General features: G+C 42.1%; 2 protein-coding genes across 2 annotated transcripts in view; both read left to right on the forward strand.

Moving 5' to 3' along the window:
- The window catches only part of LOC146519494 (myosin heavy chain, fast skeletal muscle-like), a 62,240-nt gene that overhangs the window by 5,693 nt on the left and 30,338 nt on the right, over positions 1-26,209 (forward strand). The window lies entirely within an intron of this gene.
- On the forward strand, positions 255-26,097 carry LOC146519495 (myosin-4-like). The gene is made up of 36 exons (XM_085157517.1): positions 255-334; positions 419-533; positions 653-745; positions 971-1,034; positions 1,934-2,032; positions 2,134-2,237; positions 2,439-2,577; positions 4,737-4,855; positions 5,075-5,224; positions 5,320-5,490; positions 5,577-5,883; positions 5,969-6,042; positions 8,673-8,760; positions 8,847-8,964; positions 9,031-9,154; positions 9,580-9,716; positions 11,635-11,890; positions 13,453-13,695; positions 13,763-13,939; positions 14,036-14,181; positions 15,776-15,866; positions 15,952-16,119; positions 16,173-16,340; positions 16,410-16,536; positions 16,619-16,737; positions 19,887-20,083; positions 20,165-20,348; positions 20,429-20,594; positions 20,685-20,809; positions 20,883-21,191; positions 21,272-21,475; positions 21,909-22,034; positions 22,124-22,294; positions 22,371-22,475; positions 22,562-22,657; positions 22,744-26,097. The coding sequence occupies exons 1-36, from the start codon at positions 255-257 to the stop codon at positions 22,894-22,896; spliced, it is 5,313 nt and encodes a 1,770-aa protein (XP_085013643.1). The 3' UTR covers positions 22,897-26,097.

Raw genomic sequence — 26,209 nt, forward strand, 5'->3', positions numbered from 1 at the left:
TTAGGAGAACTGTTGCTCGAGACCACTTTAACAAAGTCTGGCTCCTTGGAAGTAAGATATAAAGAAAAGAAGGCTGGCTGGCTCAAGAATTTTGCACAGATTTGTATGTTGCATGACTTGAAGCACTTTTTATCTCTCACTCATACATTCCTTTCCTAAATAGACGCACAGGGGACATAAAATATAGTAAAAATTATAGTGAAATGAAACTATTTAAAGACTAAAAACAGTTCAAAGCCTAAAACCCCACAAACATGCATCAGCCCCTCAAACTCCGATATCATCCACTTTCTTTCTTCTCTTCAGATCGAGAGAACCAGTCTATCCTGATCACGTAAGTATGACTTTATTAGCTGTTTACTTTTGCGTTCTGCATATATTTCATTCCCATCGTTTGTCTGATGTCACACTTTATCAGTGGAGAATCTGGTGCTGGGAAAACAGTCAACACAAAGAGAGTAATCCAGTACTTTGCAACAATCACAGCAATGGGAGAGTCAAGCAAGAAGGAACAACCGGGCAGTAAAATGCAGGTTCAGTCCAATTAATTCATCTTCAAATTATCTAGAGATGAAACATGAGCAAAAGATTTGAAAGCTTTTACCTTAATTTAAATGAAAAGAACTTGAAATGTCTTTTGATTCTTCTGAAGGGGACTCTGGAGGATCAAATCATCCAGGCTAACCCTCTGCTGGAAGCTTTCGGGAACGCCAAGACTGTGAGGAATGACAACTCGTCTCGATTTGTGAGTTAAGACCAGCCGAGGCTGACATCATGCTATCATACTAAGAAAATTCAGCTGTTATAATGACAAAAAAACCCCAACTGATTATATCAGGTGATGTGAGCTTTAAGAATAACTTTTGCTTTGTTTTTTCCTTTAAATGTAGTTTATTTAGCTTAGAGCTTGATTACCAGAGACGTTCAATGGTCGAAATAGTGTCCCAGCTCATATGTTAAACTTTTCCAGGGAAAATTCATCCGCATCCACTTCGGAACAAAGGGGAAGTTGGCATCAGCTGATATTGAAACTTGTAAGTGCCCATTTTAACAGTTAATAATGATAATTAACTGCAGCTTTTCTGTCACGAATGTTGGGACAGACTTTATACAAAGATGGGTTTAGCCACAGTGAAATTACCCTCTGCTTTAAGGCTTTGGCTTTCACTGTCTCCCCAAAGAATGTGATAGGTGATTATTCACAGACATCTATGTTTTCCACACAGTGTGCCCAGCTGTTTATCAGGAGTGTGACGGTGCAGAGGAGAGGTGATAGGAATGCCCTCCTCATCCAAAATCACTCAACGTCACAGCGAAATCAGAAGCACTGGAGACATTTTCTAAATCAACTCTACATGCAGCAGACACCTGTCCAATCTAGCTGTATAAATTGCTCAGTTAGAAGCCTAAGTTGATTGAAAACTGATGAAAAATTTAGTAAAATTGAAATCAATCATTATAATAACATTAAGGTTTTGGCCTGATAACAGCAAAATGAACATCATGTAGTTTTAAATATGACTTGAAACCAGTGACTGACATCATAAGCTCACATTCAAGGTACTGAAGTCATACATCAAGTAATCATTAGACTCCTTCTCCCCATAGACTTCCATATAATCTGACTGCTTTCTGGAAGCAGAGAAGTCGCCCCCTGGTGGTCATTGGAAAGAACGCAGGATTAATGCGCCCTCATTGCCTTTATTTTTCAGACCAGAGTCCTTTTTTAAAAAAAAAAAAAAAATTGTTTTATGCCTGAGGTCAATTAATGAAGGTCTTCTTATACATTTTTGATCAAAATCTAAACTTTATAGCTGCAAAAAGTCTGACAAAGAGTGAGGCCTGAATGTGACTGTGAATATTTTTTTGAATAATTAATATTCTGCTGTCTGTCCAAGTTTGTGATTGGTGTTTTATTTCTGGTTATTGTCAGACCTTTTGGAAAAATCCAGAGTGACTTTCCAGCTGCTTGCAGAGAGGAGCTATCACATCTTCTATCAGATCTTGTCAAACAAGAAGCCTGATTTAATCGGTGAATATACCAATCAATGAGCTCTAAATGGTTGTGACACAGTTTCCATGGCGTCTGGTCCTGCACAGAGCTGTGAGCTATTTTTCTGTGCCTCGTTTCAGAGATGCTGCTGATAACCAGCAATCCTTATGATTACCCTTTTATCAGCCAGGGGGAAATCACTGTGCTGAGCATCAATGATGCAGAGGAGCTGATGGCCACAGATGTAAGTGCAAAATATGCACAGAAATGTGGAGCACAGGCTGAAGCCATGCACTTAATTACAGTATTTTTTACTGATATATTTTGACATCAGATGAAAGACTTGAAATACCTGATTTTTGTTGGTTTTACATTTTATTACTTAAATTATTTGTGCAAATAATTATGCATAAATACAGTTCCCATGTCTGCGTCTGTTCTTCAGAGAGCCATTGACATCCTGGGCTTTAGCACTGAGGAAAAGGTCGGCATCTACAAGCTGACGGGTGCCGTCATGCACAACGGGAACATGAAGTTCAAGCAGAAGCAGCGGGAGGAGCAGGCCGAGCCCGATGGCACTGAGGGTGAGACGTCTGAGGTGGTGCTTCCACCCTAATTTAAAACCCAAGCAGGCATCAGCGGGACAACTTTACAGCTTCACTGTGAATTTTGTTCCAGCTTTTACTTTTGGGCCCCACAGCTGACCAAAACTAGGATGGCAATCTCTGTTTAACCAGGAAGAAAAAAGGCGGTTGGCGAGTGATTGCATTCAATGATTTTTGCTGTCTGGGACCAGTTGCAAGTAGCTGCAGCCACCAACTGGTCACCAAGAAGTTTAGCTACACCACCTTCAACCAGCTTAGGCTGCCCCATATGAAGCAACTTGTCTCAGTCCAACTGAACTGGCTGCAGTCAGTCTCAAGGTTTGCAATTAACCGCCATCCAATTAATAAACGCAGACTGCAAAGACCTAAATAATCAGTCAGTCTGTGCCCGTGAGCACAACTCGGCTGCTCCATCAAATAATGAAACGCACATGGACTGTCTGATGCATGTAGCTGCCAACTTGATCCCCAAAACTGATAACAGTCTGACTCTTATTGCCATTTTATTGCTGTCTTGACAAGTTGACTTGACGTGGTCACTGCAGTCTCCAACCACTGTTTCCCCCAATGTGACCGTAGCCTTAAATTTCCACGTTATACCTCTGCTAAATACACTGAAACAGGCAGTGTTGGGGAGTAACGGAACACATGTACCGCCGTTACGTATTTAAAATACAAAATATGAGTAACTGTATTCCGTTACAGTTACCGTTTAAAAAGGTGGTATTTAGAATACAGTTACTTTGTTGAAATAAATGGATTACACGGCGGTACTTCCCTGTTTCATATTGTGGCGGATCAGGACTGTTTGGGTTTTGTTTGACAGCTACGTTCTGTTGTTACGGTTGTCATGGTTACAGGGTGCCGCTCTCTCTCTCTGCGTGTTTCCTGGGTGAGAGAGCGACTTTTTGTCGTTGTTGTTGTGCTAAGCTAATAGGCAGAATGCTACCGGTATAGCTCTAAAGAATGTAGCATCATAGGCAGTGTAGTCCGTGCTGCAGGGAGAATGGACTGCCATACACGTTATGTGTCTGTGAGCGAGGAGGGAGAAAAAGGAAAAGTACGAGCTGTCATCGAGCAGAAACGGGAGCTGGAAGCATGTAAATATAATAATAACCACTGCAGCCAAGAAGAGAGCCTGACAAGCCCAGTTGTAAGTAAGCTATTAAGACTTGACTGTACACCGTGTTCGTGTTTTCCTCCAAAAACAATAAGTTCTGTTGGAGCAGCCTTTCAACGCCTCTCTCTGTCTCTCGCTAGCAAAGTGACCCAGACAACAAAGTAAAGCTAGTTTTCGGCTACGAGCCGACACAGAACCCGACGTATTAGCCAGAGGTCCCTTTACTACGGTTCGGAGCCGCGGACCTTCAGTAACAGTAATAAATCACAGCAATAGTACATTCATGTAGTTGTAAACAGCATGATAATATATTAAGTAATCCAAAGTATTCAGAATACGTTACTCTCATTGAGTAACGTAACGGAATACGTTACAGAATACATTTTGGGACATGTATTCTGTATTCTGTAATGGAATACATTTAAAAAGTAACCTTCCCAACACTGGAAACAGATGCGTATGTGACACAGAGGGGTCTGTTTATGATTTTGCTCAGTTCAAAATAGTTTTAGTTGGTGAATCATCAGTTTCGACAAAGTGTTTCAGAGGTCTATGCATTTCCTGCTTTGAAAGCTTCATGTAGGCGTGATGTGACACTTGAATTTGCCCCCCTGTGTTCAGAATAGGCCTTTGATCTCAGGCACTTCCACTTATTTCTTTCACTCTTATAATACTGCTTACTTTGCAATGTTCTGCTGGCAGCATGAGGCACTGCCATATCTCGAGCAAATGAACAAGGCTGCTGTTTCCACCCGAGAGTCATCTGAACACAGCGCACAAAAAGTGAATTTGCTGAAATAGAGTTTATTTTTAAATTTCGCTTCATTTGTTTTTGATTCCTCATATTTTTATGATTATTATCAGTTTTAATATGACATTTGCTGACCTGCATTATCCATCTGTCTTGTTTCTTAACCATTTATCCAGGCTAAGGTCATAAGGGGCTACAGCGAGTTTCATGTAAAATGCAGGGTTCACTCTCCCGCTGACCTTCCCCTCTGTGTTATCTCTCCTGCAGTGGCGGACAAAGTTGCCTATCTGATGGGTCTGAACTCGGCTGATTTGCTGAAAGCTCTGTGTTGCCCTCGAGTGAAGGTTGGGAATGAATATGTCACCAAAGGCCAGACTCCACAGCAGGTACATGATGTTTCCACAGCTAAAAACGCCCACTAACCACAGCCCATCTGTAAGCATCCAGTTTTTTAAACCTACTTTGAATCAGTACAGACAGAAACCTCTTTCAAACTGGAGTTGAACCAGCAACCTAACGATTCCTGTTATTACACACCTACAGTCCGCTGTACAAGCTGAGCTATTAAAGGCAACACAATGTGAAAACGATGTCTGATTTTTCAGGTGAACAATGCTGTGGGCGCCTTATCGAAGGCCGTGTATGAGAAGCTGTTCCTCTGGATGGTCACGAGGATCAACCAGCAGCTCGACACCAAACTTCCCAGACAGCACTTCATTGGCGTCCTGGATATCGCAGGGTTTGAAATTTTCGAGGTGAAGGGGATTCCTGCAGAGATGAAAAAAACATCAGATCCCTTTAAAAAATATTTCTGATTGTTCGATGGGTGAAACGTTTCTGTTTGACGCAGATAAACAGCCTGGAGCAGCTGTGCATCAACTTTACCAACGAGAAGCTCCAACAGTTTTTCAACCACCACATGTTTGTGCTGGAGCAGGAGGAATACAAAAAGGAAGGGATCGAGTGGGAGTTTATTGACTTTGGCATGGACTTGGCTGCGTGCATTGAGCTCATTGAGAAGGTTTGTTTGCTTTTTTGTTACCTTAAATATTCAAATCGAGAGTAGAAGACAGAAATGAAACACTAATCACCTTTTCCGCCTCTCAGCCGATGGGCATTTTCTCCATTCTGGAGGAGGAGTGTATGTTCCCGAAGGCCACAGACGGGTCTTTCAAAAACAAGCTGTACGACCAGCACTTGGGGAAGAACAGCATCTTTCAGAAGCCCAAACCATCCAAAGGAAAGACAGAGGCCCACTTCTCCCTCATGCACTACGCCGGCACCGTCGACTACAACATCAGCGGCTGGCTGGAAAAAAACAAGGACCCGCTGAACGACACCGTGGTGCAGCTTTACCAGAAAGCTTCCCTCAAGCTGCTCTGCCAGCTCTTTGCCACGTATGCGTCAGCTGATGGTATGCCAGCTCTTTAGACAGCAAACACAGATGAGAGATTGAGATTAGATTAAGATTTCACCATTTTTCATGTGGGGGTTTTTAGCTGCTGCTGATAGGAACAAGAAAAACTACAAGAAAAAGGGGTCGTCCTTCCAGACCGTTTCTGCACTCTTTAGGGTAAGACATCGATATCATTTACCTGTAAATCTTTTTAAGCTTTTTAAAATAAACTTACATGACACAGTTTTTCTGTATTAAGAACTGGAGCAGTAGTTGTTATAGTTGTAGTTTCTTCTTTGTCCATCAAATATTGATAAAAAAATAATACAACTGGTTGATATTTGTGAGGAGGGACAAGCTTGAAAGCTCGTCTGGTCTTCTATACATTCCCTGAATAAATCATTTGTTTTTGTTGTTTTGCATAAATTTATAAAAATGTAACATTTAAGGACACATAGAAGAAGACTCACTCACTTTCATCTTTTTTCATCTGCTCCATTTAGAGGTCACCACAGCAGATCATCTCTGTCCACCTCACCCTATCTTCCTCCTTCACTACATCCATGAATCTTCTCTGTGGTCTTCCTCTTCTGGCAGCTCCATCATCAACATCCCTTCTCCAACACATCCACTAATCTTCTAATCCTGTCCATCCTGCTCATTCCTAATCAAGATCTGAACATCTTCAGCTCCACCTCCTGTCTTTTTGTCAGCGCCACCGTCTCTAAATCCTTCATCACAGCAGGTCTCACCACCATCTTTTAAACCTTTCTTTTCACTCTTGCTGCTCTCACAAAGGCACCCCTGACACTCGTCTCCACCCACCCTGCCTGTCCTCTCTTCCTTACCTGTTTTGTGCACTCTCCAGTGCTTTCACTCTACTTTCACTGCATCTTCACCTTCACCTCTCATTCCTCTTCTTTCCACAGTTTACCTCCACCTCACCGGGCTCTCTGTCACTACAGATTAGTGGTCTGAAGATTCCCCAATTCCCAGACAGCTCTAGATAAATAAGACTAATTAACTGCTCATGTTTGAACCATAAAATAGATTATAGCACAAAAATGAATAGAAAAAAAAAAGAAAGCCAAGAAGCTATAGTTGTTTTTTTCCGACGAGCCATTGTGACATGAGAAATTAATAAAACAGTTCCTCATGATAATGTTTATCTGGGAATTTGCCTCAGAGTTTTGCTCCTGCGTGAAAGAAATATCTGCTTTAATGCATCACCTTAGCTACTGTCTATTTATATTGAAATTAACTGAGTGTTAAAAGCAGTTTGACACTTTGTGACTCACACGTTTGTGTTGTGTCAAGTTAACTGACAAAACTGTGTCTGTACAATAACTATTAATCTACAGCCAGCAGTTTATAAGCTCAACACAAAGTTTCTTTTTATCAGACCTTAAAATATAAAGATGAAACATCTTACTTAGTGCCATTCAGAGAGTGTGGCTTATTATACTAATATTATAAGAGCGTATCCCGGGAACTCTGTGATCCAGATTCAGTGACTTTTCGTGTTTCTCACTGACGAGCATCTGATTCTCTGTATTGCACTCACACAGTTTATGGAAGCAACCGCCCGACCAAGCTTGCTAACATTGTCTTACACTTGAGCGCTCCATCATGCGATCTAAAAATTGTCATATCTAGAAACAATACTACAGTCAAAGCTCGAGAATAATGATTCCAAAAACCAGCAGGTAACATCTACTGTTAATGTGATTTCTGTGGTACGGGTGTTCAGTGTTGGGAAGGTTACTTTTAAAATGTATTCCATTACAGAATACAGAATACATGCCCCAAAATGTATTCTGTAATGTATTCCGTTACGTTACTCAATGAGAGTAACGTATTCTGAATACTTTGGATTACTTAATATATTATCATGCTGTTTACAACTACATGAATGTACTATTGCTGTGATTTATTACTGTTACTGAAGGTCCGCGGCTCCGAACCGTAGTAAAGGGACCTCTGGCTAATACGGTGGGTTCTGTGTCGGCTCGTAGCCGAAAACTAGCTTTACTTTGTTGTCTGGGTCAACTTTGCTAGCAGAGACAGAGAGAGGCGTTGAAAGGCTGCTCCAACGAACTTATTGTTTTTGGAGGAAAACACGAACACGGTGTACAGTCGAGTCTTAATAGCTTACTTACAGCTGGGCTCGTCAGGCTCTCTTCTTGGCTGCAGTGGTTATTATTATATTTACATGCTTCCAGCTCCCGTTTTTGCTCGATGACAGCTCGTACTTTTCCTTTTTCTCCCTCCCTCGCTCACAGACACATAACGGGTATGGCAGTCCATTCTCCCTGCAGCACGGACTACACTGCCTATGATGCTACATTCTTTAGAGCTATACCTGTAGCATTCTGCCTATTAGCTTAGCACAACAACAACAACAGGCGCTCTCTCACCCAGGAAACACGCAGAGAGAGAGCTCACCCTGTAACCATGGCAACCGTAACGCTGCCACCTGGAACAACAGAACGTAGCTGTCAAACAAAACCCAAACAGTCCTGACCCGCCACAATATGAAACAGGGAAGTACCGCCGTGTAATCCATTTATTTCAACAAAGTAACTGTATTCTAAATACCACCTTTTTAAACGGTAACTGTAACGGAATACAGTTACTCATATTTTGTATTTTAAATACGTAACGGCGGTACATGTATTCCATTACTCCCCAACACTGCGGGTGTTATAATGTTATCAAATCACTTTTATTGTCACATCACATGTGCTGGTACACTGGTGCAGCATGTTATCATCAGTCCATCTGACTGAAAGCATGATGTGTTGCAGGAGAACCTGAACAAACTAATGGCCAACCTCAGGTCAACACATCCACACTTTGTCAGATGCATCATCCCAAATGAGACCAAGATACCAGGTAAAACAAACAGGAATAGACAACAAATAAAGAAACATTAGAACTGAAGTTCCCCTGTGGGGAAAAGTTACCTCTATCTGTTGTAGGAATCATGGATCACCATCTGGTCCTTCATCAGCTGCGATGTAACGGAGTGCTGGAAGGTATCCGGATCTGCAGGAAGGGATTCCCCAGCAGGATTCTGTATGGAGATTTCAGGCAAAGGTAACATGTCATTTGTTTGAAGAACCGCCTCGAGTTTTAGACTAAACCTCCACACGTGTGTAACAGATACAGGATTCTGAATGCCAGCGCAATCCCCGAGGGCCAGTTTATTGACAGCAAGAAGGCCTCCGAGAAGCTGCTGTCGTCCATTGACGTGGACCACGCCCAGTATAGATTCGGATACACAAAGGTATGTTTAAAAAATATATATATTATATAATATTTCAGCTAAAATAATTTGAAATTGCTAGCAGGCAGCACAATGATGCCTCACAGAAGGTCCTGAGTTCAATTCGACCATCAGGGCGGGGCCTATCTGTGTTTGCGTGGGTTCTCTCTGGGTAATCCGGCTTCCTCCCTCATTCCAAAGACATGCAGTTAGTGGGGTTAGGTTAACTGGAAACTCTAAATTGCCCATAGGTGCAAATGGTTGTCTGTCTCTGTGTGTTAGCCCTGCCACAGACTGGCAACCTGTCCAGGGTGCACCCCGCCTCTCGCCCTAAGACAGCCGGCTGGGCTCCAGCCCCCACGTCATCCTGACAAGGATACGCAGAAGAGAATGGATGGATAATTTGAAATTGAAGAGAAATTTGACTTATCTTTCTCAACTTGCAGGTGTTTTTCAAAGCCGGCCTTTTGGGTCTTCTGGAGGAGATGCGGGACGAGCGTCTAGCCGTGCTGATGACTCGAATCCAGGCTGTAGCCAGGGGTTACGTCACCAGGCTGAGGTTAAAGGAGATGATGAAGAAAAGGTCTGGCACTTTTTTTTCTCTTTTGGATTAGTGGGTGGCTGTAGCTTAGGTGGCAGAGCAGGTCAGCCACTAATAAGAAGGTCGGTGGTTCAATCCCAGGCTGCCTCCTGGCTGGCTCCTTGGGCAAGATACTAACCCCATGTTTGCCTACTGGTGGTGGTCAGAGGGCCCGGTGGCGCCAGTGTCCGGCAGCTGGCAGCTGTGGCTACAATGTAGCTTGCCAGTGTGTGAATGGGTGGATGACTGAATGTAGTGTAAAGCGCTTTGGGGTCCTTAGGGACTGAGTAAAGCGCTATACAAATGCAGGCCATTTACCATTTTAGTGGATGGAAAATTAGGCGAATGAAAGACGGAGAAAGTTAGATGGGATTGAACACAGGCAATTTCATAACTGCGTCCTTTATGGTAACAAAGGAGACTATTTCTTCTAAACTGTCATTAATTATGATTGTAATCGTGGTCTTTGTCCCACATTAAAAATGCCAAGATAATTTCTCATTTTTACTCTGCTTCCCTTCATTTTTTAAGCTACTCTGACATTGTAGCTAGTGAAAAAGTGAGGAATAACTTAGTGAGATTAGAATATTATTTTACTGTTACTATTCATAACCATTATCATTACTATTGCATTACTTATCATTTATCATCATCATTTCATCAAAGCATTTATTGAAGCTGTTGATGTTACATTAAAGTCTATTGTGATGGACCGAGCAGTGAAGGAAACTTAGGCACAGGTTAAAGTCCAAAAAAATGATTTTTTATTTAACCCAAAAAAACATAATTGGTTAAATCATGCAAAAAGAATCAAAATCTTGGGCCCATAAAAGAGGTCAAAATAACCAAACTCTACTCAAATTTGACAACAGTACTGATAACTCAAACAAACTGACCTAACTTAACGAGACAAAGGGGAAACTTAAATAGTGGCTGATCAGCCCACAAAAACAGGAGAAGGGGTAAAACACACAAAACCTAACTAAACCTAACATAATGAACTCCAATTTCCCCCCCATGGTCCCGAGTTATGGCATGAACCAATTTGCAGTCTTCCTTTAAAGCTGGCTCCGCCCCTTTTCCACCTCTTGGCTCCTTAATCAAGGGACTGGAACAGCTGCAACTCAGAAAACAAAAGATTAATCATACATAACAGTGTAAACTAAAATGTGCGCACTTATTTTAGAATACAGTGTTATGTGGATATGTGAATTAACTCTAAACAAAAACCAGTTATTTATTGTCCTGTAAACTAATTCCTATATTTAAAGAAAGACAAATGTGAATGCGATGTTACTTGTAAGCCTCTACACTAACATGGTGGGTATTACCACTGTGTGGCTGCAAGTGCAGCCATCACATCTGTATTTCAGCTGTGAGCATAATTACATAATAATCTTTCATTGCAGGTGCAACTGTAATCATGTTATACACACATTGCATTTTTGTGCTAATTAAAGAGTTGAAGCTCGGTCAGTTGATGGTCTGAAGCTTCGGGAGGCGCCACGTCCGCCCGATCAATTGAGAAATTCATCGAGCTATGAAAGAATTGCATACATGCTTATAATACACCACATATAGCCTGCTGCATTGGAGTTTGCCTGGTAACAGATGACTCAGAATAGGTCATGCACTGAAGTCAAGACACACATAGGCTGCCTGTACACATACAATGATGTTATAAGCACGACTGCTCGTTTATTGTTCTGGGGAGATCGAGGCTGATGTTTTGCAGAGCTCATCTCCACCACACATGTGTGTAAATAAAATCATTGTTTTGACGCACAATGGACCTCCAGTCGTTTGTCTCTCATCTCAAATCACGAATCAGGACATTAGATGAACCTTAAAAAGATCAGATTTTCTCATCACCTTCACATCTGTAACAAATTCTTCATCGTTTTGCTTTTTCACTCTGTAGAGAGGCCGTTTACATCATCCAGTACAACATTCGCTCGTTCATGAATGTGAAGAACTGGCCTTGGATGAAGCTCTTCTTCAAGATAAAGCCTCTGTTACGAAGTGCCGAGGCTGAGAAGGAGATGCAGACCATGAAGGAGGAGTTTGCTCGACTCAGAGAGGAGTTGGCAAAGTCGGAGGCCAGGAGGAAGGAGCTGGAAGAGAAGATGGTCATGCTCGTGCAGGAGAAGAATGACCTTTACCTTCAAATACAAGCAGTATGTAAACACTCAGCCCTGAGTGGGACAAAGTGGTCTGTTTGTATTGATTTTGTTCTGCCTGATTTGAAGATCAGATTAAATTAAAAGATGATCAATAATGAGATAAGATAAGAACTAGTATAATTGATCACTGCAGGGAAACTGGAGGAAAACAAACTTAAAAGAAGAAGAAAGCAGACCGACCATGATGGTAAACTAAAGCAAATAATGCTTATAACAGCGTTACAACATATTAAGATTTGAGTCAAAGGTTTCTGGTGTTGGTGCACAGAAACAGCCCATTGCTACTGCTGCGGTAATCTCTATTAATGCAAGAACAAGTGATGTAAAGAAAATGCTGGTCTATCTTTTATTCAGACATGAAGGTCAGTCAGTACATGATTTATTTAAGTACTGTGAGTTCACCTACGCAGACTGTGATGCTCGAGGAAACGAAGAGCAAGATCTCACTGCTGTGCAGAATAACGCCATTAGAATCACCATCCTCTGAAATTAGAGCTCGTGTCAGCGCTTCCTAGAGTTCGAGCAGCTGTTGAAGGAAGCGTGAATGTTTCCTCCATGCTGATAAGAAACCACTAAAGAGAAAAACGAGAAAAAGATAAGATAAGACTTTATTGATCCCACAACGGGGAAATTTTTGCATCAGCTCAGGTACAGATATATGAAGGAAATACAAAAATACAAAAGATGTTCACAGTGTCCAGTGACTTATGACATCGTGATTGAGGAGTTATAGAGTCTAACTGCTGTTGGGATGAATGATCTGCGAAAGCGCTCCTTCCTGCAGCGAGGGTGTTTCAGTCTCTGACTAAAGGAGCTGCTCAGCCCACTCACAGACTCATGCAGTGGGTGATGTGGGTTGTTCATGATGGATGTCAGCTTTACTAACATCCTCCCCTCACCAACCACCTCCACAGACTCCAGGGGACATCCCAGCACGGAGCTAGACCTCCGCACCAGTTTGTCAATCCTGCTCCTGATTGACAAACTCCAGAAATAATCTTCAGTTTATTAAGGAAGTGTTAAATAAGAAGAAAATGACCTGACAGGATGTTAATCTGAGCACTTTGAAGAAACGAAATGTGGAGGGACTGCACGAACACATCACTGGAACATTTCTGTGGCCTGATTATTGACTGCCAGCTGCTTCCATGTAACTTTCTGAGGGAATTCATCGTTGATTTGAATCAACACACAGTTTGGATCTGACTCAGAGCTCATCCAGATCACTGTGACTGATTTTGAATGCATCCTGATCACTTCCTGAACATACGTCTGAACACTTCCTCTAACGTCTGCTTCAGCTCCGCCGACATGAAGACAGACACAGGAAATAGGTTGTAGTATTCATTAAAAGTTTTCTTTATACCATCACAGAGAAAGGGAAATGGTTGGCTTCTGCACCGTCAGCAGGCAGCTCAGCTATCCTTAAAGGAAAATGGAAGATTCCAAACAGATCCCTGTGCAAAAACATGAAATATGAATATGTGTCCAAACTTTACCGAGGTTAAATTAAAAATTGACTGCACTATAACAGTCATTGTGTCCCGGTTCCTCAGGAGAGGGAGAACCTGTGCGATGCTGAGGAAAGGTGCGAAGGCTTGATAAAGAGCAAGATCCACCTGGAAGCCAAAGCCAAAGAATTCTCCGAGAGGCTGGAGGAAGAGGAGGAGATCAACGCTGAAATCACCGCCCAGAAGAGGAAACTGGAGGACGAATGTTCTGAGCTCAAACGGGACATAGACGACCTGGAACTTACCATCGCCAAAGTGGAGAAGGAGAAATATGCCACTGAAAATAAGGTGCCTCTGATGATTTCTGTTGTCTGAACTTTTAAAGCCTTTGTTTTTAACAAAGTTCTCTCCTTAGGTTAAGAATTTGATCGAGGAGTTAACGACTCTTGAGGAAAACCTGTTGAAGTCCTCCAAGGAGACGAAAGCTTTGCAGGAGGTGCACCAGCAGACTTTAGACGACCTCCAGGCAGAGGAGGACAGAGTCAGTTCTCTAATAAAGACAAAGACTAAGCTGGAGCAACAAATTGATGATGTAAGTATAAAAGGCTCAGTGCTTCTTAAGCTGAAGCCATCAACTAAACGTGTAATGTTAGCTGCAGACTTAGTGATTGATGTAAACATCCTGCAGTTGGAGGGGCAGGTGGAGCAGGAGAAGAAGTTGCGTGCCGACTTGGAGAGATCCAGAAGGAAACTGGAAGGAGATCTGAAGCTGTCCCAGGAAACCATCATGGACCTGGAGAATGAAAAGCTGCAGGCGGAGGAACAACTGAAGAAGTGAGTTAATAAATAGATTTCTCCAAGCAATGAATCCAAGCTTTTACCTCCTAAACTCAAGAACATTCTGTTCAGCAGTGTGCGTCCAGACCAGTGTTGGTCAAGTTACTTGAAAAAAGTAATCAGTAACTAATTACTGATTACTTCCCCAAAAAAGTAATCCCGTTACTTTACTGATTACTTATTTTCAAAAGTAATTAGTTACTTAGTTACTTTTTAAAAACACGATTTACAACCTGAATAGGTGATAAAGTGATAGATCTTTCAGCCCAATTCTACTTTTTCTGCATAATCCATCATACAAAATGTAATCAAATGGAAAAGTCTCTTTTTAAAACTTGTTTTATTAGTTTTAATCTTTTAACTTTATGCATCAAGCAAAAAAATGTAATTATCTGCAACATTCTCTGACTGGAAGAAATTTGTTTAACATTTAAACCTATTTTCTGCACATTCCAGCACATAAAATTATTTTTTGTGTGTGTGTTTACACTCAGTCTTTCAAATAGATGCAAGTAAAACACAGCAGAAAATAAATAAAGTTAAAGACTAGCGGTCCTGTTGCTCTATTTTCACCTGTAAAGCAGGAGTGGGGTAGGCGGAGGTTTACCCTGGTGCAGGTGTGCAGCGGTCAGTGGAAGAATCCGCGAGTTTCTCTGTGAGTTTCCCATTACGTCGTAGCTACTCGGTGCTTGTTTGGAAGTTTAAGGGTTTTTTTTCGCTGTAAAAAGAAGTTTTCTTCCCACGCACAACGGACACTAATGTTTTTGTCACTTTTTATGGAATCAAACTCAAAGTAAGGTCAGTACTTCCACGCTTTAAACGCTGCACGCTCATACTCTCTCTGCACTCGATATATGATCCATTGTTGATCTGCACACAGCTGTTGTCACGAACGTCGCACTCGCTTACGTCACTGTCATGAGACATTCTCACAAAAAAATCACGGTTTTAGTAACGCAGTAACGCAGCGTTCCTACGGGAAAGTAACGGTAATCTAATTACCGAAAAAAGTAATCGGATTACAGTAACGCGTTACTGCCCATCTCTGGTCCAGACAAAAGCTTTTTATTCCTTTTTATCTAAAGCTGACCTTTTGCTGTTTTACCTCCTAAACCACAGAGTGAATCCACATCCAACTTTCCCTGTTTCCTGTTTCCTGTTTGAAATGTCAGATAATCACACCACCTTGTTGTATTGAGCCCACACAGCAGGTAGCAAAGCAGCAGATGTAATAATGAACAAAAAGTGCTTTTCAATGCAAGCAGGAAGAGTTCAAAAGGACAAAAATCCAGACAATCGACAAGATCACTGAATCGTCACAGAGGCACAAAGTGAAGGAAAACACACACAGGTGGAAACAACAGGACTTTATGGCAACACAACAAGGTTTAAATACTGATAAAATAATTTAAAAAAACTAATAGCAATACTCTTTAAATTTTCATTAAATTACATTAATATCCATCCCACCATCCCACACTGAAAAAACAACCTGGGAATGATGGCTCCATCCATCTTTTATATACAGTGAAACTTTGATCTTATAAATGGAGTTAAATATTATCTGAACCTGAAATCATTCTCTTCTCAGGAAGGACTTTGAAATCAGCAGCCTGCAGAGCAAAATTGACGACGAACAAGCTCTTAGCACTCAGCTTCAAAAGAAGATTAAAGAGCTTCAGGTGTTTATGTAATTGTAGCAGTCTCAAAGTATCGAGCGCTTGATGTTCAGCGTTATGATACCAGTTTCATGTGTTCAAATTGTAGGCTCGCACCGAAGAACTGGAAGAGGAAATCGAAGCTGAGCGTGCAGCTCGGGCCAAAGTGGAGAAGCAGAGGTCCGACCTGTCCAGAGAGCTGGAGGAGATCACCGAGAGGCTGGAAGAGGCCGGAGGAGCCTCCGCCGCTCAGGCCGAGCTCAACAAGAAGCGCGAGGCTGAGATTCAGAGACTGCGCCACGAACTGGAAGAGTCCACCCTGCAGCATGAATCCATCGCTGTTGCTTTACGCAAGAAGCAGGCGGACGGTGTTGTGGAGCTCGGCGATCAGATAGAAAACCTTCAAAGGGTCAAGCAGAAACTGGAGAAAGAAAAGAGCGAGATGAAGATGGAAACGATGACATGGCAAGGAGTATGGAGACTGTTCTGAAAAGCAAGGTGAACATCTGTCTGCAGAGGGGACTTTTTTCTAAAATCTTCTATTATAACCAGAGCTCTATGTTTCAGGCTAACGTGGAGAAACAGTGCAGGAGCCTTGAAGATCAAATGAATGAATACAAGACCAAAGCAGATGAAGCCCAGAGGTCTCTGAGTGATTACACTACCCTGAGTGCTCGACTGCAGACAGAAAATGGTCGGTTTTTAATTAAAAAAGGATAAAAAGAACATTTTAGATGCTCAGATACGTGAGTTTTTATTCTTTTTGACCTGGACAGGTGAACTTACCCGTCTGCTGGAAGAAAAAGAGTCCGTTCTGTTCCAGGTGAACAGAGGGAAGACTGCAGCCGGTCACAAAATTGAAGAGATGAAGAGACTTTTGGATGAAGAAATCAAGGTCTGAAAGGCACAACAAAGATTGACATCTAGTCACGGCAATGATTTAGAGTTCTTACTAATCTCTTGTGAACGGATATGAGAAATTCAATCTCAAAACCATCAGCTATGAGGATTTAGCACTTTATTAGCTTTTTTTCATATCTATCTGCATTAGGAAACAATGACTGACTGAACTGGATGTTTTGGCCACAGATATCAAAGATTTTAGGAATCTTTTAGTTCATTGGAGCCAAACCATGTGACCGTAAATAAACGTGGCTCTGATACTAAGTTTGATGCATGCAGACTAATTTTGCAGTCTATGACTGCAATACCTCGACTGACTCTTTCCAAGACAGGTCAGTAATTTATCAGACATTAATCACTGTCTTCTCTGTGTACAATACAAAAAGCTGTAAAGCTGTGATTAACATATTTACGGAAGAGGATTAGTGCCACTGGGGGAAAAAAAAGTGGGCACATCTTTTTTTTTTTTCTTTTCCTGAAATCTGAGAAAAAAGTCAGAATTCTGAGATAAAAGTCAGAATTCTGAGGAAAAAGTCAGAATTCTGAGATTAAAGTCAGAATTCTGAGGAAAAAGTCAGAATTCTGAGGAAAAAGTCAGAATTCTGAGATTAAAGTCAGAATTCTGAGAAAAAAGTCAGAATTCTGAGATTAAAGTCAGAATTCTGAGAAAAAAGTCAGAATTCTGAGATTAATCTCAGAATTCTGACTTTTTTCTCAGATTTTTTTCCAGTGGCCCTAATCCTCTTCCGTACATATTTGTCAAACATGTAAAAGCCAGAAGAAAAAAATTGTAATTGGAAATTACAAATTTACAAATAAGTTTATTAATATATTCTGAATGTGTAAAGAAGGTGCATTTTTACATTTGGCCCAAAGGGGGCAGTATGTTCTGAATTCTAAGAAATAGCCATTATAGATCTGAATGATTTTTAATGACCAGCAGGGGGCGACTCCTCATGGCAGGAAGAAATATTTTCACGCCCCATCTAAACAAAGCAATGACAGAAAAGCTGAGCTGTGACTTTATTTAGAAACTCAATGAATCCTTCAGTAATTGTTGTCTCGGTCGTTGTGTCCTTGGGCAAGACACTTCACCTATCACCTACTGGTGTTGGCCAGAGGGGCCGATGGCGCGATATGGCAGCCTCGCTTCTGTCAGTCTGCCCGAGGGCAGCTGTGGCTACAACTGTAGCTGCCTCCACCAGTGTGTGAATGTGAGAGTGAATGAATAGTGGAATTGTAAAGCGCTTTGAGGGTCTCAAAAAGCGCTGTATAAATGCAATCCATTATTATTATTATTATTATTATTATTATTATTATTATTATAAACAAACAACTTTCATTTCAAACAACTATTTGTAACTTTTGTCACTAGACCGCTTCATTAGTCTGCGCCACTTCTTCAAAAAAGCAACAATTTAAACAGAATGTGAACATTGCCAAACATGGAAAAATACAGTTCAGTCTTAGTCTTATAAAAAAAAAGAAAATTCAGAAACTTGTGAACAGAGATGAAAAATATATAATTTAGTGAGAGTTTAAGGCTACGTTCACACTGCAGGCGAAAGCGCATCAAATCCGATTTTTTTTGACCCTATGCGACCCATATCCGATCATGGTGTGACAGTGTGAACGGCACAAATATATTTTCCAATCCGATCTGAGTCACTTTCGTATGTGATACTGAATCCGATACATATCCGATGTTTTCAGAAAGCGACTGCTGTTTGATGGTCATGTCGCATTAAATCCGTCTTTTACGTCACCGACACAAGACAGACGCCAATTATCAGCGCCGGAGAAGACATGGTGAACGCTTCCTGGCCATCCCGTGTAGATGTCAGTGAAACTGTTGGGAAGACAATGTTGGAGAAACGTGAACATTTTATTTGTACTGTATAATCTGCAGATTCTGACAGAAATCTGCAACTATCCTTTGAAGCAGCGCTCCTCTAAAACAGCAATAAGGATCATTATTGGGTTATTTACATTATTATGTAAATAACAAAATAACTTAAAGCAAAAATTGGGAAACGTGAAGTCCGAAGTCTTTATATTAAGGTCATCAGTCAAACAATACTGTTGCTCTGGGTCTAAACAGAGCGTGTTGTGTGTGACGTCTTCTTTTGCGCATGCGGCCGCTTTGAGCGTTCACACTAGAGCGCGTTTGCTGTCGCATTTTATTTGTAGTGTGAACGAGCAGACAAAAAAATCGGATTTGATCAAAAAATCGGAATTGAGCATCAAGACCTGCAGAGTGAACGTAGCCTTATTGGCTGCAGTGAGCCTGTTTTTGACTGCGGAGCTGTGGCGGGGCGTGGTCTGGGGCGTGGCTCCAGGGGAGGCGGACACACCTGAGCAGCATCTGCAATCTTGCCTTGCCGGCTTAAAACAGAATGAACTAGGTCTTGTTGTTGTTGTTGATGTGTGTAGGCTGTAGCTGAAGAGTGCAAACATGTGGTTCAGCCTCTCATGCCCCAATCCTGGGTTTCGGCACCACTGTAATCAATGCACGACAGACCCGACCACATGGTCACACTTTTCAGTACACTTCTTTATTGCAGCTGTCGACTTATACACGCGCCTGCAGCTTTTCAGCGGATGCGCATATTTGCACCCCACCTGTCAGAACTACCACACACTTTGAGAAGCACTGGTTTAGAGTAAAATCTAGCAGCTGTTCTGTCACATTATTGTGTCCCCAACTTTGTGAGGTCTTTGTGAGTGACTTCATAATTGGATCTGAGAAAAAACAGAATCTGAAGTCAGCTTGATAAAGCTTCACAGCCAGTTTCCGCTCCTCGTTTTGTTGTTTCTGTCTTGCGGTTTCTCACGGCTCCTTTCAGGAGCATCTGTACCGCACCTGCTCAGGATGAAGAATAGAGCCATGTTAGAGATTAGCTGGTGAACAGCAGCTAGAGTCGGGAGACCAAAATCAGACTTCAAAGGAATTCAAATGTTGCTCCATGAATATTAAATGTAAACGTTGCCTGCAGTCATGACTCAGTGTGATTCACAGCTGTAGTCACAGCTTGTTCCTTCTGTTCCCAGAGGGCAAAAAAAAAGTGTCACTGCATCTCGGTGAAGCAGTTTTAAAAGGCATGAAGCAGTTTTTTTGTGTTTGTTTTTAAATTTCTTTAGGCAAAAAACACCTTGGCTCACAGTTTGCAGTCATCTCGTCACGACTGCGAGCTCTTAAGAGAGCAGTACGAGGAGGAGCAAGAGGCCAAAGCTGAGCTGCAGCGCTGCCTGTCCAAGGTGAACAGCGACGTGGCTCAGTGGAGACATAAATACGAGACAGACGCCATCCAGCGCACCGAGGAGCTCGAGGAGGCGAAGTAAAAAACCTCACAGTGCGTATCTCGGGTCAGCGCTGATGGGCTTCTTCTGCTTTAACGCAGTTTATGTTCGGTTCAAAGGAAGAAGCTGGTCCAGCGGCTGCAGGAGTCCGAGGAGATGACAGAGGCAGCAAATGTCAAGTGTGCATCGCTGGAGAAGACCAAGCAGAGGCTGCAGGCAGAGTTCGAGGATCTCATGGTTGAGCTAGAAAGGTCAAACGCAGCGAATGCCACCTTAGACAAGAAACAGAAGAATTTCGACAAGGTGGGTCTTTCTGTTTTGAAACATGTCCTCATTTGTATGATCATAAGGCTACACTGATCACATGTGCTGCTTCCTGCCAGGTTTTCGCTGAATGGAAACAGAAGTATGAGGAGAGTCAATCAGATCTGGAAGTCTCCCAGAGAGAGTCCAGAGCGCTGAGCACAGAACTCTTCAAGCTGAAAAATTCATACGAAGAAGTCTTGGATCACCTTGAGAGCATGAAAAGAGACAATAAAAATCTTCAACGTAAGGCTTCTGCAGGAAATAGACTGCTGTTTGGATTCTGAGAGGCTGCAGTTTTATGTTTTACATAAAGTGCGTTGATGTGTCTTTTAGAGGAAATCACAGATATCACCGAGCAAGTTGGACAGTCCACCAAAATGCTCCGTGAGCTGGAAAAAGCCACGAAGCACGCAGAGCAAGAGAAGAGAGACACCCAGGCAGCTCTCGAGGAAGCTGAGGTATTTTTTCGCCCCAACAAACTTTAACATTTTATAAAATAACAACACTAATTGCTGTTTTCTCTCTCTGAAGTCTTCCTTGGAACAAGAGGAGGCCAAAATCCTGCAACTTGAGCTGGAGCTGAACCAGATCAAGTCAGAGGTGGAGAGGAAGGTGGCAGAGAAGGACGAAGAAATCGACCAGCTAAAAAGGAATTACCAGAGAACGGTGGACTGTCTGCAGATCACGCTGGATGCAGAGACGCGCAGCAGGAACGACGCTGTCCGGATGAAGAAAAAGATGGAAGGGGATCTAAACGAGATGGAGATACAGCTGGGTCACGCCAACAGGCAGGCAGCCGAGGCAACCAAGCAAATGAGAAATCTGCAGACTCAGCTGAAGGTGCGTGGGAACTTTTTCTGTTCTGGTTAAAAATTCCGAGATGATGTTTAAAATCCCAGAACGACTGCCTCCATCCTCAGGACGCCCAGGTCCATCTGGATGAAGCCCTCCAACGTCAGGAGGACCTAAAAGAGGAGCTAGCTATCATAGAACGCCGCAACAATCTTATGATGGCGGAGAACGAGGAGCTGAGGGCGTCGCTGGAGCAGTGTGACAGGAGTCGAAAGCTCGCCGAGCAGGAGCTGATGGAGGTCAGCGAGCGTGTTCAGCTGCTGCACTCTCAGGTGAGTCCATTTGTTAGTGTATGTGCAGCTTCTGAATATTGTGTGTTTGGTTTTCACACCTGAGAAGATAATGACAAAATAAATGGCTCTTTATTTATGAAATCTTAAGTCTAGATGATTTGTGGGATTTTCAGAGAACTGGACTTAATCAATAGTAAAAATAACTTTTATTTTCAGTCTTTCTGTGAATAAAATAGTTCATTTAAGCTCTATTTAAACCAACTGCCCAATAAAATCTGGTTTTATATCAGCGCTGTGTAACAAACACACGAAACATCGGCAGTTTGATTCAGGAAATTATGGATCGAACTACCTCCTCTGTGCTACTTCAAGCTTTTCTCTTTGTTTCTGTCTTTAATTTTGACACTTTCACTAACGTAAGGGACCTAAAGACTTCTTTCAATGTCATATTTCAATGTTGTTTAATGACCAGAACACCAGTCTCGTGAACTCTAAGAGGAAAGTGGAAGCTGATTTGGCTCAGCTGCAGTCGGAGATGGAGGAGACCGCGCAGGAGGCGAGGAGCGCAGACAAGAAGGCCAAGAAAGCCATCACGGATGTCAGTCTCCTCCTCAAATCAATTAACTGCGCTGTCACTTGAATGAGGGCTGCTGGACTTAAAATTTCACAGTTCACATTTGCATGCAGGCGGCCATGATGGCGGAGGAGCTGAAGAAGGAGCAGGACACCAGCGCTCACTTGGAGAGGATGAAAAAGAACCTGGAGGCCACGGTGAAAGACCTGCAGCAGCGTCTGGATGAGGCCGAGCAGGTGGCACTTAAAGGAGGGAAGAAGGAGATTCAGAAGCTGGAAGCCAAAGTACGATCTGACAGAGAGCAACGACACATGCTGAGAAATTAAGGCGCAAACCTAAACTAAATATATTTCTATTAAGGTCCGTGAGCTGGAAAATGAGTTGGAGGCAGAACAGAAACGCAGTGGAGAGGCCGCGAAAGGTGTGAGGAAATATGAAAGGAGGATTAAAGAGCTCACTTATCAGGTAACAAAGCAAATTTCACAAGCTGCTCAGGGAAGGAGAGAAAATGTTCAAAGAGATGTGAGAGAAGCACTTCTGTTTGATTTCAGGGCGAGGAGGAGAAGAAGAACTCGGCGAGGCTGCAGGATCTGGTCAACAAGCTGCAGCTCAAAGTGAAAGCATATAAGCGGCAGTGCGAGGAGGCGGTGAGAGAAAATCCTTAAACACTGTGAGAAATGCAGGCGTGTTATGTAGACAAAACTCGTCTTTACTGTGGCTCTCTGAAACACAGGAGGAACAAAGCAGCATCCATTTGGCTAAGTTTCGGAAAGCGCAACATGAACTGGAGGAGGCGGAGGAGCGAGCTGATGCCGCAGAGTCCCAGCTGAATAAATTAAGAGCGAGGAGTCGTGACGTTGCTGGTAAAGGGGAATCGAAGTCTTAGGAAATAGAAATCATCAACTTCCAAAAAGTCCCCTGAACAAATGGTTGTTTTCAGCTTCGTGACAGTGCATCGTTGCATTTTTTTTGTATTACTTTGAAGTGTTTTTATTGGGATTAAGAATCAACTTTTACATTTATCTGAACAAACAAAAGAACAAATTAGTTCTGCAAAATCTTATGATACAAATAAGCTAAAGTCAAAAAGTCAATTTTTCACAGGAATGTTTGTAGCTGAGTGAAGTGACCTGAAAGTGCGTGGGAGCAATAATATGAGCGGGAACAGTTCTCCAGCGTTTTCAAAGAGGATACACTGGACCACATATTACGAAAGGAAAGGTGGTAAAGCGTCCCATCAGACATGCTTACAAAATGTGTTTTCCATTTCACACCATAACCTCTTGATGTGTTTTGAACCTTTGCTGACAGACTGATAAACCCGCTGACGCTTATGTCTCGACATCTGTCGTGGCTTTAAAGTCGTTCTCTTGGTTCTCGTTTCCCAAGTCCTCATTAAGTGCTTTCACGCTGTGGTTAGGAAAGAAATACACAGTCAGGTCCATAAGTATTTGGACAAAGACAGATCTATTTTTACCACAACAGTGTACCTTAAATCAAATAATAACTGCAGTTTTTCAGTGAGAAGAAAAACCAGGATGTTAAACCAGGATGTTTAATACTTCTGAGCTCTCTCGGGCCACTTGGTATTCCTGAACTGGACACTCCTGGATGTGGACTGTTTGAGTGAACAGTTACTAATTGCGAATTAAACACTTGGAATCATCTCTGTATTTTTGTTTGTTTGTTTGTTTTTAAATCTGCTTCATCTGGCCAAGAAATGGCTAATATTTTTTTTACAAATGGTTGCAATTTCAAAACAACGACGAAGGCTGTCCCAATTCGAAGGCTGCTCGAAATGCGGCCCTCAAATGCGTCCTTCATTTCCCTGAATTTTAAGGACGTGGCGGTGTAGACTTCGTGGCCCAACATATCCCAGAATGCATAGCGCGGAGGTGGGTGTGGATAATTTTGCCGAAAAAAAACGGGGATGAGGGGCGCCCGAAGAGTAAACTTTAAGTACTGAATATTATGTCACTTATTTATGTGCAAATGTTTAATAACGAAGAACATTAAAACATTACTGTTGGCCACATGTCGGCAAAGTTATGTGACATTAGTGACGTTTGTACTAACTTGGTTTTAAAGCCTTTACTTTAAAATATACGCCGTTCAATAGCTGAGCTTAATCTTACAGAGAATGATCAAAGCTCATGTAGAAACAAACAAACAAATGAACAAAAGATTTTCTCCTTCATTTCTGTCAAACAAAGGTGTATGAAACGTTTCCAGCTGTTAGTATCATGGTTGCTAGGCAACCTGGGCAGCGCAACGGAGGCTAGACCGTCCCATTTCACAAGCCTCGCACTTCCGGCCTTAGCGGTCTTTGAGTATGCGGCCCTTGAGGATCGTTGAGGCTGCATTCTTTGAGGCTGCTTACTTTAAGGCTGCAGACCCTGAATTGGGATACAGCCAGCATGTCCTGAAGTTCTCCAGAGGCCTGGTAATTAGCTAATCGTTTAATTCAGGTGTGTTGACCCAGGGTGACATCTAAAACCTGCAGGACACCGGACCTTGAGGCCTGGAGTTGGACACCCCTGGTGTAGCTTATCTGTGTAGCCCATTTACGTAAACTTTTAGATAACGACTTATTTAAAAGTGTAATCTTCACGTTTTATCCAAAGCACACTCTCTGCTGAATCACAGTATTCACTCACTGTGTCTTCAGGGATTCGCTAGCTTAGCTCAGGTTGTAGGTGACTCGCTAGCAGCATGGCCTCTTCACCTGTCCCTCCTACAACTTCCTGCTCTGCGTGTAAGAAGTTTAGAAGTTTATTACAAGTACAATGATACTTGTAATAAATGTCACCTGTTTACAGCTTTGGAGGCCAGACTGAATTGGAGACTCCACACCCTTGAAAATCCCGTAGCTAGCAAGGCCCCTGTACTCAGTGCAGGCAAAGGTAGCTTAGCTAGCCAGCGTTAGCTCTCTCCCAGCTGATTGTCCGGAGCAGCTGGGAAAACAAGATGGCTGGGTCAGGAGGAAGTCTAAACCAGAAGTCCCTGGAACAGCACTGACATGTGCACGTCTCGTCTCTTCAGCAGCTTAAAACCGAGTTCTTCCTTCCTACTTTGCCAAGTGCCGCTTATAGTAGGTCTCACCTTACAATAAGCACCTTAAAACAGAACCTTAATAAATTTTATATAAATAAAATTTAATTGAACTGAATTTAATAAACCATAAAATACTTTTCTTTCATTTTAAGGGGTGAACTTTTAGACTATTTTTCTTGCACGTTTTATCTTTAGTTTACACATTTGTGCATTGTGTAGGGTGTTGAGCAGGATCCACATGCATGCACAGTCAGGGTGAGGCTGTTGTGGAAAATGACTAAACTGCATAGCAACAGGGAGTTTCCTTTTGCAGGAAGAAGACATCTGATTGGAGCAGAGATGAAACATTTGCAAGACACCAGACTGAACACCAAAGGGAGAGCCGAGTCTAAACTGCGGCTCCTCCTCAACTTTTTAACCAATCACATTCATGTATTGTTTTTATTGTATTAAAAAACGTTGGCACGCTTTTGTCCATCCAGCCTGTGACAGTGCAGAGGGACGTCCATGGTGCTGTGAGATTTTAACCTTCAACCGTTTAAAATATTTTGAAAACGTATGTTTCGAGTTTGCTCATCTTCTCCCAGAAATGAACACGACAGTCCACAATTTTAAAAAAAGTTTTAAAAGGGAACTTATTAACAATATGTGGGAATAAAACTGGTACAGATAAACTTCTGCAGTGACCAGAGGAGCGGCCAGGTGTTGGGTTGTGCCTCTCTCTTGGCTATGAGCAAAGAAATGAAAATAAAATATTCCCTTGTAAAATTATAAAACAGTTAAAGTATTAATGAACTTTTGCTTAGTCCGTTAAAATAATAATAAATGATAAAAGTAATGCATTGTTTATTTCTGTTTTTCTTACTGACAACAATCAGGAAAACATTACTGGGTTCAAAACTAAACTTAAAAACAAGACTTACACGTTACAACAAAATAGAAGAAAATATGCAAACAGCTAAAACATACAGAGTGATTGGACTAAATGGAGTAAAACAGCCTGTTCCCACTCAGCTGCTGCTACCACGCTAAGGATTTCAACAAAAAACCGATGCACACAGCCAGTATTGAAAAGCTGCTCATTAGCACTGCAGACACTCACCAGTTCAACTGTAACATTATTATCGGCTCACAGCTACAGCAGA

Source organism: Neolamprologus multifasciatus, chromosome 4 (genome assembly GCF_963576455.1).
Source record: "Neolamprologus multifasciatus chromosome 4, fNeoMul1.2, whole genome shotgun sequence".
NCBI lineage: Eukaryota > Metazoa > Chordata > Actinopteri > Cichliformes > Cichlidae > Neolamprologus > Neolamprologus multifasciatus.